This window comes from Polyergus mexicanus, unplaced genomic scaffold (genome assembly GCF_030449975.1).
Source record: "Polyergus mexicanus isolate NDT 795.1 unplaced genomic scaffold, iyPolMexi1.0 SCAF_21, whole genome shotgun sequence".
Classification (NCBI taxonomy): domain Eukaryota; kingdom Metazoa; phylum Arthropoda; class Insecta; order Hymenoptera; family Formicidae; genus Polyergus; species Polyergus mexicanus.
The window spans coordinates 5634465-5647688 of NW_027223341.1; the positions used below are offsets into that span (position 1 = coordinate 5634465).

The following is a 13224-nucleotide window of genomic DNA, read 5'->3' on the forward strand; positions in this document are numbered from 1 at the left end:
GAGAGATAAAGCTGCATCAGCTGTCAGCTGTTGTGCGAAACACTCCGGCATGACCGATCTTTAAGTTTCTCCTCATTCTGACTTTTGTCATCCACGTGGTGATATTTAAATAATTGATGACATTATCTAATCCTCGTGTTTCAGTGAAGCTTAAATAGAAGAATTTAGATGGCGATGGCGGAAATATCATCCGAACGGTATTAGAAATTTTTCCCGCATCTATAATAGAGAGAGAGAGAGAGAGAGAGAGAGAGAGAGATGCTAAATTATTAATTAAGTATACTCGATTATTGACAATACCTTATTTTCTCTATATCTAGAGACCTTAATTCTAAGAGATCGTCGTACATTGATTGGGATGAATATTTCATGGCTATAGCGTTCCTTTCCGCAAAAAGGAGCAAAGATCCCTGCACTCAGGTCGGCGCGTGTATCGTTAATAATGATAAACGAATTGTCGGCATTGGATATAACGGATTGCCCATGGGATGTGATGACGATGAGTTTCCATGGGGAAAGAGCTCTCGCAACGGTTTAGATACAAAATATCTCTATGGTACAATATATGATAAACATAATATTTTTCTACCAGATATATATATAAATGATAAATGAGATATTATTTAATTATTAAGAATTCGTATCAATTCATTAGCGTTGAGTTGTAGTATGTCATGCAGAAATTAATGCAGTTCTAAACAAGAATTCAAGCAATGTTAAAGACTGTACAATGTACGTTGCTTTGTTCCCGTGCAACGAATGTGCGAAAGTGATAATACAATCTGGCATAAAAACGGTAATATACATGTCAGATAAAAATGCTCATAAAGTCGAGGCAATAGCTGCAAAGAAAATGTTTGACGCTGCTGGTATAAAGTATAGGTATAGTTAATTGGAATGGCTGTTGTTAATTCATTGCTACAATAGCAAGATCTCTTGTAGCAAAAATTCACGAGTTTTCTTTTAGGCGATATATCCCCAAAAATCAGAAAATAGAAATTAATTTCAATGATATTAATTGGAACGATATGAGTCAATTACCACAAACTCCAACGAAAGCACAAGATTAAAATTATCATATCAATCATTATTGTATCATGTGTATATAAACTAATATGAATACTAATTGTATCTTATTTTTCTATGTTTTATTCTTTTACAAAATATATTTTACCTAAATAAATCGCTATATATATATATATATATATATATATATATATATATAAAGCATAAAAATATACTAATTCTCTCTTAGAATTGCGAAAAACACAATAAAAATTGAGAGGCTTCTTCTATCAGAACACATCGTGGTAGCATGTATAATAATAATAATAATAAAAAAAAATAAATAAAAAAAAAATCATGTTTCTATTCATTTATTTATTTTTTCATCTGACATTTCATAAGTTGAATCTTTTCAAGTAATGTTAATCACCAGATAGCACGTGAAAGTACAACTTGCGATTGTATTTATTGGATATTGATTTTTTTGAAAGATCAAACATTAATATTTACATATAAAGGTTAATTAAAAGTAGGTACAAATGCAAGCAAAGCAAACCTGCTCTTTTTTCAAACTTTACAGATCTGATAAGTCCTGTTTTCATGTTTTAATCTTAACATGAGCATTCGGAAAATAAATAAAACAATATACAGATAAAGTGAAATGATTGTAATAAGACTAACAAGAAAAAACTCTGGATTAAACTCCATTGATCCAAGAAAAACTTGAGGATTATAGAGCAAATAAAAGTATTATCATACTCGGGTAAAACTCACTTTATAGTCCTGGCAAGTTTCACTAAATTGATAGAATTCGGTTCTCCGAGCCTTCTCTTGTAAAATAGAATCAAGTATATGACACAAGTATGTTTATGCGCTTTACCTGCTGTACAAATATAATTAATGATAATATTCTTATGACATAATGTAATAAGAAATATGTAACAATGTTTATTTTTTTCTTTGAATTAAGCGGACTATGGTAAATTAGTTTTACATAAGGATTTTTGATATATATGTATATGTATATGTGTGTATGTGTGTTAATATGTGTTTTATGTACATACTATACATTCGAATTCGTTCAATTAAAATATTATTCCACTTAATTCCTCAGTGAATATAATGCGAGGAGAAGTTGGAGACAATGAGCATGATTATATTACGGAATCTGAGAATTCATCACATAGAAATGTCTTTCAGAAAATTGAGATTACATATCGGCGTAGAATGCTATGTATCGTAACTCGATGTCAAATCAATGAATAATGTTTAGAATATTATTTATTATGTTTAAATGTTGATATTATATTTCATGTCAGTACTTTTCCGCTTTTGCTATACATTTGATATCATATATCGATCATTATATCGGAGTGAACAATATATATGAATGCAATATATATATATATATGTCGAATGTCACTCTGTTTCATGAAACAAAATATTTGAGTAAATTCTAAAGATATGTAGGCTACTTTGTAACATCGAGTATAAATGACAAATTTTACATTTGATTATATTTTAATAATAAAGTCAGATATTTATGCATGTAAAATGTAAAAAGTACAAAAATCATTTATTTCATAAAAATTATTAGTGAGCAAAAAAATTCTGTGTGATGAATCCAATTATATCCATAGAGATGGAAGAGAGAGAGAGAGAGAGAGAGAGAGAGAGAGAGAGAGAGAGAGAAACTCGGAGAGAAAATAACACAAGCTAATATAATATCGTTTAGGGATTAAAAGGCAAATCTAGATTCACTTTTAACAAATTCGAATAAATTCGCAATTAGCACTATTTATTTTCCATGTTTTGACGTTCGTATCTATATGCACGTGATAAAAGTTTTTATATTGAGGTAACAATCTCCGGTAAAGATTGGAGCAACTAATATGTAAGCTATCAAGAACACTTGGAATTATACAGAGTTCAATACTCTCGATTATAGAAAAAAATATCTAAATCAATCAAATTTAAAAAGATTAAAATTTTCGGTACGGATACATGGACACATAATGTCCACCAATTATACTTTTTAACAAAATATATAATTGTGTATATATATATATATAATATAATTTACGCATTATATTCTAGAGATAAATTGCCAATATAATCGATCTTATTCCAATAAAATTTCTCGTTTTATGATAATAGCCGGTATGAAATACTTGATGGATGAAAGAGAGAGAGAGAGAGAGAGAGAGAGTAAGAAGGTAAATATAACTAATATAATAAAACATAGATACCTATTATATGTTTATGATTATTGTATGACGTGTTTGAGTAGGTGATTAACATTCAGATAATATTCATCAGCGGCAAATTCACTCGTCGCTCATTGAAAGAAAGTCGTAAGACATATACACTTATAGTATTTGAAATATGTACAAACATTATTAATAGCTTGGTAGTACCTATGGTCATTTCGTATCGAAAATGTTTTTACGGAAAAATTGAAAACTTAAAAAATAGCACATTATTTCCGAAAAATTAAACGAGGTAATTATAACGTCCCTTAACTTGTACCGATAGCCGTTTATAAACCTTTAGTGTTCGATTAAAATTTTCGCAATCCGTCGATGTATACATGCACGATGATAATCGTTATCAGCACACCAACGACTTTTCGATTTATGATATACTTTGGTAGTTGGCGTATACAATACGCAGTTTGTCGTTTCTATAATAACTTTCACAGAGACTTTCGCAAACGGACACTACTTATTTATTGACCTCTCGATCTGGAATATCAGGGCTTCAATCCAAACCAGGGTAGATCATTACCCTGGGCAAAAAACACAGGAATAAAATATGTATCTAAGAGGAAAAGCGTTAGGTCATTTTGTTCATTCGAATCAAAAGTTTATGGGTGAGGCGAACCAAAAATTAATACACGATATGGGAACAGAGTCCATCCAACTGCGGCGACGGACATGCACGGTACAGTACTCGGTACTCGATCGTCTAGCGTTTTGCGGCCTCTACATAGTAGAGTATTATGTAGGCATCGCTGGAAATTGTACACCTTAATCTCGAGTAGAAATATTCGCATAGAACGCGCGTATGTATGTATACAAGTCTTGTCTTTTTGTACCAATGTGTTAGTCTCGCGCGCGTTATTTTACACACTGCACGTCTCATACACAAAACAATTCGCACTTTCGTCGACTACACCCCTCCTCCCCCGCTTTGATCTCCATCCTCTTTTCGCATTTAGCGCGTTGCCGCACACAATAAGTAGAACGCGAATCAAATTAATCAATATAATCGATCTCGATTGTTAACTAATATTTAGCTAAGTCGTCGTCTCTTATCCCTTTTCTTCATTCTCGTAACATTCCGGACCACATCGAAAATCACAGATGGGTCCGCGTCGTATTATAATTTATTAAGATTGTTTGTCCAGTATTGTTCCAACACTGTTCGCACTACGTGCGAAATATTCTCGAGGAACCGCATTCTTCTGTATAACACATGCGCGCTTCAACTCGATTGATTATTTCGCCAATTTCGCATCATTTCTTTTTGTCACGACCACCTAAAATATGATTTTAAGTTCTCAGATTAGGAGCAGATTAGAATGCTCCGCACACCAGCTTCTTTCCCATTGACTCGCCTAACTACGATAGCAATTCGATAGTGACGCTGCAATAGCGCGTGCCTGGATCAGTTTTGAATCGAGTTCTCTTTCTCTTGATGATTGTTGGCTTTCGGCGGCTCGGGCGGCCGAAACGCGGTGGCGAACGGGAACCGCGCGTGACACCTCGTCATATAATCAGCTATCGTATCGTCGCAGTGTCCAAAGTCGCCGTTACGCAATGCCTCGAGCACCTTTGTGCAGTTTTGCAACGTCACGCCCTCCTCCAGATTCTCAATGCTTGTCGCAAGGGATAGCGCTTTCGTCTGTGCGGATGAGTCCAGAACGTATAACATTCTCGCGGCTTGCAACAGATGCGCCAGCGAATTTCTATTCTTCTTCAAGTATTCGGCATTTAATTGAGCCGTCTTTGTACTGGAAAAGATCCCGACAGTCTGACGTTTCACTACTTCGCCTACCGCCCCTTCCAGCTGTATTTTGCTGGTATGCAGCAGAAAACGCACCAAACACGTATGCAAATCTGGATTGTTCGCATCAAGCCTATGAGCGCGTTTTATCGAGCGTAACATGAGAAGAGTGCGACCTGTAAGAGAAATGGATATTTACTATCTTGCGCGCTAAATAAGAATTAATTCGGCAAAATTATTTCCCTTAATAAGTGACTCGACTTGCGTATGCAACGTTAACTGTACGTTAAACATATTTCTAAAATACCTTTGCGAATATATATCTCGAAAGCCATAAGATGCGTCTCTATTCGATTCGACGCCAGTTCTTGCAAAGGCTGCAGAAACTTTATTGCTTGTTCTAGTGGATCTTCGACCTGAAAAGTATATATAAAAATTAATTTAGCTAATGTGTGTTACTAATTAATAAATTATATTAAGTATTTTTTTTTTTACTTTTTTATTACTTGTAAATTGCCGTAAAAAAGTATTAACATCAACATTTCAATAATAACGTCGATCTAACGGTTGGATCGGGCGGAGAGGAGGGGGGAGAAGAAGAAGAAGAAGAAGAAGAAAAAACACACACGATACTTATTCCATTATTTATAAATTTATATTAACCCTTTCCAGCTTTTCAGGAATTAATTCGTCTAGCGTGGGTTGTTCGAGATCAGGGTCATTTTGCTGTCGAGATTTGTTATGCTGCTCTCTTTTTTCCTGAGCTTGAGCGGCTTGTTGCCGTTCCAATTCAGCCTTTCTGCGTTGTTTCCTCTGTTTGTTCCTTAGCTTCTTCAATTCGGATGGCGCCAAGTTTTCTGTAACACAGCGAAAAGAAGAGCATTACATTTCTAATAAAAATAATTATTACGCAGATACGTAGAAATTGTGCGATCGACGAAAATGCTTAAAAATTCGCTCGGCAGAACGGAAAGCCAATTTTTTGCGTTTACAATTACCTCATTATTAACAATTTAAACAAAAATGATTTAAGCAGTGTTTCTATACATAGATGTACGATCCAACTGGCAATTTATTGTTCGATTGTAAAATTCGATTGAAAAATGATTTATACGTGTAAGAATGATTTCTTCTTTTTTATGATTCAACATACGAGATTACTCAATAAAATACGAACGCGGAATTTTGTGTGTACGTGTGTATATATATCCTTTTAAATTTTTTGTCATCATTATGCAAGACTTTTTCCCGTTTCAAGAAAACGGAGGAGATCAGTTTCGATATAACTTTCGCCGCTTTTAAATATCAGCGTAATTTCTTCGCTTTTGCTGACGTACTTGCCAAGGTTATATATATATATATATATATATATATATATATATATATATATATATATATATACATATATATATATATATATCCAGTATTTGACGATACAGTGGATAAAATAATAATACACGGCTTAGCCGATTTCGCAGTCTTTTTTCCATTTTTCCCCTTGCCTTTGGTCGTGGTCAGGCTTATTGATAGTTATTCAGTAAAAGTCTGGCATGCGTGCACGTGCTTCGGCGTGCTCCTTAGTCACGTGCGCACGCCCCGCGAATACCGTGGGACGAGTGGCAGAAGTAGAAAGGAGCCCGCTGCGCCAAAGCTGCTTAATCGCTCGCCGAAAACCGTAAATATATCCAAGAATTTCGCGAAAAACGATTACCACCGGGCAAATGATCGGCTTTCTGCTAGTAATTGAGTAAAACGGCGGTAGAACGTAATGACAAGACAGGCGGATAAAAGTTTGGGTCACTTTTGTTGAACTTTCAATGATACGCAAGATCCTGAATCTCTCTCTCTCTCTCTTTATCAAAAGATTTCTCAGAACTTTATCCCATGTTTTTCACAAGGTTATCTTAAATTCTTTTTCGCCCAATAAATACAATAAAAATAATATATAATAACACAAGCTCTATTCTTTTCTTATTATTATTATTTCAAAATATCCATATGAAAATATTCAAGTATTACAGAATAAATGATTTACATTTTCAAAATATATAAAAATGGAAAAAATGCAGATATAAAAAAAAAAAAAAAAAAATCCAGCATTTTCATCCATCAATTGCTTTAATGATTAGTCGTTATACATTGTAGAAAAGTGAGACCAAAGATTTCGATTGTTGCGCTAATCTGTGAATGTTTAGCTTGCTCAGTGGGCATTAACGTTTTAATTACCGCTGTATTAATTTAGTATTATAGCACGAAAATTGCGAGCGCTTTCCAATTATGTAAGGGCTAGTCGATGCTTTATTAGAACGCGGTAGAGAAGAATTGTTGCCATGCTTCGTAAATTCGCGAGTGGCGTAGGTGTTACCTCAGAAAGGATTCATACTCCTTGAAAGGCAATTCCATCTTATCTCTTACATAAGAATTATTTACATGTTATTTACGGCAGTGGATATACATATTGCGATCTATGCGCGAAATTCATACAATTTCGAATCGCTACTTATCCTATATATCATCTACGATAATATTCATGTAGTTGATACAGGGAAAAAAAAGAAGAAAAAAAAAATCTAATTATTATATATATATACATCTTTCAGTGTAGCAATAATATTATCTCGTCTCATTTCAATAGATAATGTAGCATAAAGCTTACAATATAAACTCATCAAAGCACTAATCCCCTATAATTATATATAATGTTCATTCAACAAAGTACTGATTAATGCCGAGACAAATATCTTCATTGATTGTTAATGTTAGGTATTGGTATGCAAAGATCGACGGTGGATTTTCCGTCCTCGATAAAATAAAAAGGAGGACCTTGCACGCGTGTTACGAGCATTCTCAGGAATGTGGAGCAACAGGCGCACAAGCCTTTCATGCAAATTGCATCCCTCTACGAACAATTATTAAATGCGTCGACTTGGCCATTGTTAAAACCAATCGCGATTTTCACGATTACTAGGACAAATCCATGAGATAGACAATATATTCACACCGTGCTGCCAATAATTGCTCATTCGATTTTAAAAAAGAAGAAATAATCGAAATAGCGCAAGTGTCGCGTGTTTTTGGTTTTATGACAAGTTTTTATTTTTTCTTTTATTTCTATTCTAATGCAAAAATAATCGTTGAGATTATCAGAAACAGCTTATAATTTTTAGCAGCCATTTTAAATGACGACATGTAAAAAAAAACTCTGTCGTAATTTTTTATTAAATACGGATAATGCTGATATATAGTTTTTGGAGAAGAAGAAGAAGAAGAAAAAGAAGAAGAAGAAGGAAACAAAAACTCGAAAGATGTTCAACTCAACGTTTATACATGTAATAATGCATTGCAGAAATCGATAATTTCTTTACGACACCCACAGAGTGATTTATATAATCTGTTGCAGTCTCCCCCCAATGCGTTGCAACATATAGCCCATCTCACATGACGTCACATGACGAATGGATCCTGTTGAATTTATCTATCCGGGATATTCGCAGCAGATATGTAAATCGTACGTTTTTCATCGCCGCACATTCAAACAGAAGTGTTCTCCGTGTGAAAACCGCGCGCAGAGATATCGCCTGTTTTTTTTTTTTCGACCTAACCTGTATTATATTATCATCTCGCGTGGGCGGAATGAGTCGTTGCAGTTTTTTTTTTTTTGAACAAAAGGCACGATTTGCGAGCCGAGGTCGGCACGAAAGATGCAGTGCGCCTTTGTGCAACAAATTCAACCGGATTTACCGCGTAAAACAATTGTGATTGCGTAAGGGCGGCAGAAATGATGGGGGCGGCAAGGACGGCGCAATGGAAAAGGATGCCACGCTTCAAACGCCGTCATTAGAACGCAAAGACAAAAAAAAAAAAAAGACAAAAAAAAGCGCGCAAATGACATCTACCGTCGACGCTCCGTCTTTTAATTGAACACGCAGGAACCTCGGACGCATTTCAATTTCGCAAAGTGAGTCCTTCCCATGCTAGTCTTGCGGAAAAAGAAAAAACCTTTTCGCAACATCGCGACATGAATCGTGCCGATTTATTACCATAGCAATATACAATCTAGAGTTCCGCGTTCATCGATTCACTTACGGTCTATATTGCGGTAAAATTGCTCGCAAAAATTCCATTCTTTTATCGATAGATTACATTCTTACATTCTTCCTACGCCGACATAATAAAGAATGTCCATAACGGGAAGAATAATCATCTCGATCGATTAATTACATTAAATACTGCAAATGTTACAAAGCTATTATTCTGTCAAATACGATATAATCGATTCCGTTAAATGAATAAAATATGATAATCGACAAAGTATAATTCTTTATATAGCGTAACAATCGGCGTAATCAATCTACGTACAGTTATACAAAAATATATTATATGATATAGATATTGTCAGAATAATCGGCAATAATAGCTGTAATCGCAAGAAAAGGAATTATGTATAATTAGTATAATCGCTATTCCAGTCCTCACGAATAGCTACGAAACGCAAATGATTCTCCGGATTACAACGGCTGTTTTTACTACAGAAAACAATATCTACAATTTTTATTAGGACCGTAGAAAAACGGTAATACGCTTAATGAATCGCTTTGATTCTTCCGATGATTGATTGTCGATCGCCAACTCGTCAACTTTTTATGTCATCTTAATAAGAGTCGGAGAATCGCAAGGACAATGATACGCCACGCACGCCAATGTCGCCAAGATTCAATCAAGCCATTAAAAAAATATGAGACCGCCTTTACTCTTTTATTACATCAAAGAGTCCGATCGCTGGCGATTATTATCCATGCGTGCGAGTCACGTTTATAATACTGATTACGTAAAACCCAACAGACGAGCGTATTTTGCGTTTCGATAATCAAACTCGATCATTTCCTGTTAATTTCTCGAAAAGCTAAATTTCTATCTTCCCCACAGAAAATCATATAAATAATGTTTAAAAGAATATATTTATAGATATTAATTACCCCTTCTTCTAGAGTCTAAAAATGATAAGTTCTTTTCTTAACGAGTATATTTAGAGAAATATCTCTAAAATTTACTCTAGATCAAAGCACAAAAAAAAAAAAAAAATATCTTAAGTTTTGTACACATGCAACCGTGACTCTAATATATTTTAAGCAACAGAGATACTTTCATCATTTTATTTCAAAGTATCGTAAAAAATTTTTACCGAGCACATTTTTATTACAGTGACGACTCGCGCGACAACAAAGTGGAAAGTAATAGCGATAATTAGTTTGTAATAAAAAAAAACATTTACACGGGAAAAATCCATCTATAAATTCTAACGCTGCAAAATATCTCAAGACGCGGATGCAGCGTTAATTGATAAAGCAGCGATCAAAACGCGTTATATATTCGTATATGAAGAACTCGTTGCTCGGTTGCTCTATTGAAACCGTGCGAGGCAGTGAAAACGGGAAATGGAGTGAAAAATTAATAATTGAGTAAGAGAGAGAGAGAGAGAGAGAGAGAGAGATCGCCATGTTGCTTTTCACTTGGAAAATCCTATATTTTTAGCATTAGAATCGTAGAAAAATCCCACGCCTATACTTATTATACCATATACAATATACTGCCGTATTTTATCCTGCCGTACAAAAGTTTTTACAATTTTTCCCAATACCGGAACATCATTAAACATGGTACGCGATGCTGCGTTACGTAAGCTGCGCGCTAGCGAAACCGCTTAATTGCTAATTCATACCTCCGTTGAATAAGCGCAGGCATATTAATGATAACATTCGGGCGAATGTGCGATAGCTCTTGCCTTGCATTTCCCGCAATATATGTATTATCGCGCGCGCGCGCGCGCGCCATCTTAAGGTGGGTATACACTTAGCGAACGAACACCGAACCAACAGCGAATGCAAACAGAACGTTCAATTCGCATTCGGCTCGATTTCCTCATGAAGCGGTACATCAAAGACAATTCGTGCGAGAAAAACGTTCAAAACGTTTCGCGTTCGCTGTTCGTTCGCCAAGTGTATACCCACCTTTACGCGGGCAAATCTGAAATTGTTGCGCCTTTGCGCATTCGTCGAGTGCGAGGGATCGGCTAAAACGTGTGCGGCTAAAATCGCTCCTTTTGCGCCCAAACGAGAGATAGACCATCGGCGGTCGAGTTATCACATCGATACATGCCCAAGTCTCTCTCTTTCTCGCCCACGTTTCCTGTCTAAGCGTGTGTGGCGGTTGTACAAGTTGCGGTGAAGGGTGCCGAGCAAATGTTGCACGGGGCCAAACGGGCTAGGCGTGGCTGGAGAAATAAGAAAGGGACCGTATGACCGCAACACTTTGCCAATACTTGCGCACTCCTCGTCTGTCTGTCTTCGTATCGACGACTGGAAAGGCCTTACATCGCCCGAATGCGCTGGCACACACCGGAATGCAAACTTCCCATGGCGAGGAGTTGGCGAGCGAGCGAGCGAGCGAACGAGCCAGGCCCCAAATAAAACGTATTCGTAAAAGCGTTTCGCCTTTTGGCGATTACGGCATCAAAGACGCCGCGACGAGCGAGAATCCGGATTCTTGCAAATAAAGCATCATAGGACGAATCGCGCCTTCTTTAAAATTCACCCGCGACATTATCCTTTTTCAATGCATTCCGCGTTGGTTTATTTCGGGATTGATTTCATCTTGATTTAGATTCGGGAACAATCGCGCGCTCTCGTCTCGAACATGTGCCAAAATTTTATTCCGCTATCGTCGAAAATATCGCGGTGACTCATGAGAGGATTCATGAGAATTGCAAATTGTTAAAACACACTGTGCTTCATGATGTACTTGCGGAACAGATTAGATTAATATTTCACTTTACAGACTATATAATTTTTTCTTAGTATATTTTGTGCTGAAAAGAAGATGAAAAAGAGCGACATGCTGGAATATTAATGTCCGCAATCTGGTTACGCGATACGAATATCAAACTATAAAACGCAAACGTGGCGTACATTTTCTTCAAAGTTGTTACCTCGGTGTTACACGCGCGCTGTTTCCTGTTTGTCAGCAGCAAAAACGCCGGCCAAATGAGTATTACGAAATGATAGGATGACTACAACGACGGCAACGACGAATAATTCGTCGGATAATATAACGAGAAAAAAATTCAACGTTGTCTCATTTGGAGTTTTTTAAAAAAGTTTAAAAATAGTTGCGATTGAAACGGGGGATAAGCGAGAAGAAAATAATTCTTTTTATAAATAATAAAAGAAAACGATCGACAAAAATATGAATAATGAAGAGCATGAAGAATTGCAATTTCTCCGGAACGCGCGTCAAATGATTCAAAGATGATTCTCCACAATCAGGTACATCGGCGCGCGCAAATTTCCGACTTTATGAGAAAGATATGAGAATTAAATGAATAGAGGACCAATTCGTAGTAGAAATCACGGGGAAAGCGACGAATGTGACGGCGACGTGCAGCGTGTCGACGGCGATGACACTTTCGCTGTATAAATCGCTCTTTCTTCTCCCTATACAAGGTCATTGCACGTGTAAAAATACTGGCGATGCGCCGCTGGAATTCCTAACGAATAGCGGAACGCAAAACGGGCCACGTTTAACTCGAATTTCTAATTCTACGAGCGAAAGGGAAAATGGAGCGTAGGAAATTTACGACGCTAACGACAATAAACATGGAATTTCGGAATTTCTACACGAAATTCGCAAAATTCGAAATTTTTGCAAAAGATCCAAAAGTATTATTTATTGCTTCTTACAAGAAATATCGGACTTTGCATTTTATTTTAATCATCCTCTTAATAGAATGTAGGAAAAAAGTAAAATCTGCTAATTAATATTTTTATTTTTATATCTCGAAAGATGATAAAAAATATTTAAAAAAATTGAAGATGAAGAAAAGAGATCGATGAAAGTTTGAAGAAGAATGTCTATTTCATAAAGAAACATTTCTCTCTAAGAGCGTGACAAGAGCGTGAAATTTTTCGATTGGATTTACATATAAAAAGTTACAGTCTACAATATTTTCAAGATAAAATGTAACGCAACCTGATATTAATTTAAAAAAATGTTTAATAATCGAATCGCATTTCTATTTCCGATTTCGAAATCACGGAAAAGGGTCAGACATCGGGGTCTGATAAACTTTGGCTGATTTTTCGCTATCAATCGTGTCACAGAGACAGACGTTTCGTTCGCGATTATTACATCTCACGCGTAATATTCTAAACGGAC

At 35.8% G+C, this 13224-nt stretch overlaps 2 protein-coding genes across 3 annotated transcripts in view; one reads left to right on the plus strand and one right to left on the minus strand.

Annotated features, from left to right (window-relative positions):
- LOC138942119 (deoxycytidylate deaminase) lies at positions 1–1192 on the plus strand. 2 transcript variants are annotated; one of them, XM_070312164.1, is made up of 4 exons: positions 1–197; positions 321–556; positions 681–882; positions 968–1192. In XM_070312164.1, the coding sequence occupies exons 1-4, from the start codon at positions 169–171 to the stop codon at positions 1068–1070; spliced, it is 570 nt and encodes a 189-aa protein (XP_070168265.1). In that variant the 5' UTR covers positions 1–168; the 3' UTR covers positions 1071–1192. The 2 variants fall into 2 exon arrangements, with proteins under 2 accessions (XP_070168265.1, XP_070168264.1); XM_070312163.1 differs by having other exon boundaries at positions 2–197; positions 669–882; positions 968–1191.
- Positions 1193–1350: 158 nt separating this feature from the next.
- The window catches only part of Naa15-16 (N-alpha-acetyltransferase 15/16), a 33794-nt gene continuing 21920 nt past the window's right edge, over positions 1351–13224 (minus strand). The window contains exons 9-11 of the mRNA XM_070312162.1: positions 5677–5870; positions 5321–5429; positions 1351–5189 (exon numbers count right to left, since the gene is read on the minus strand). Coding sequence (XP_070168263.1) covers positions 4675–5189; positions 5321–5429; positions 5677–5870 — 818 coding nt within the window. The 3' untranslated portion in view covers positions 1351–4674. The remainder of the gene's footprint in view (positions 5190–5320; positions 5430–5676; positions 5871–13224) is intronic.

What these genes read in the sequence shown, in the direction of transcription:
- LOC138942119 (XM_070312163.1), top strand. Translation starts at nt 169, where the DNA reads ATGGCGATGGCGGAAATATCATCCGAACG. An exon ending in AGATACAAAATATCTCTATG is followed by an intron (nt 557 to 668) that starts GTACAATATATG and finishes GTTGAGTTGTAG; the next exon opens with TATGTCATGCAGAAATTAAT. An exon ending in GCTGCTGGTATAAAGTATAG is followed by an intron (nt 883 to 967) that starts GTATAGTTAATT and finishes GTTTTCTTTTAG; the next exon opens with GCGATATATCCCCAAAAATC.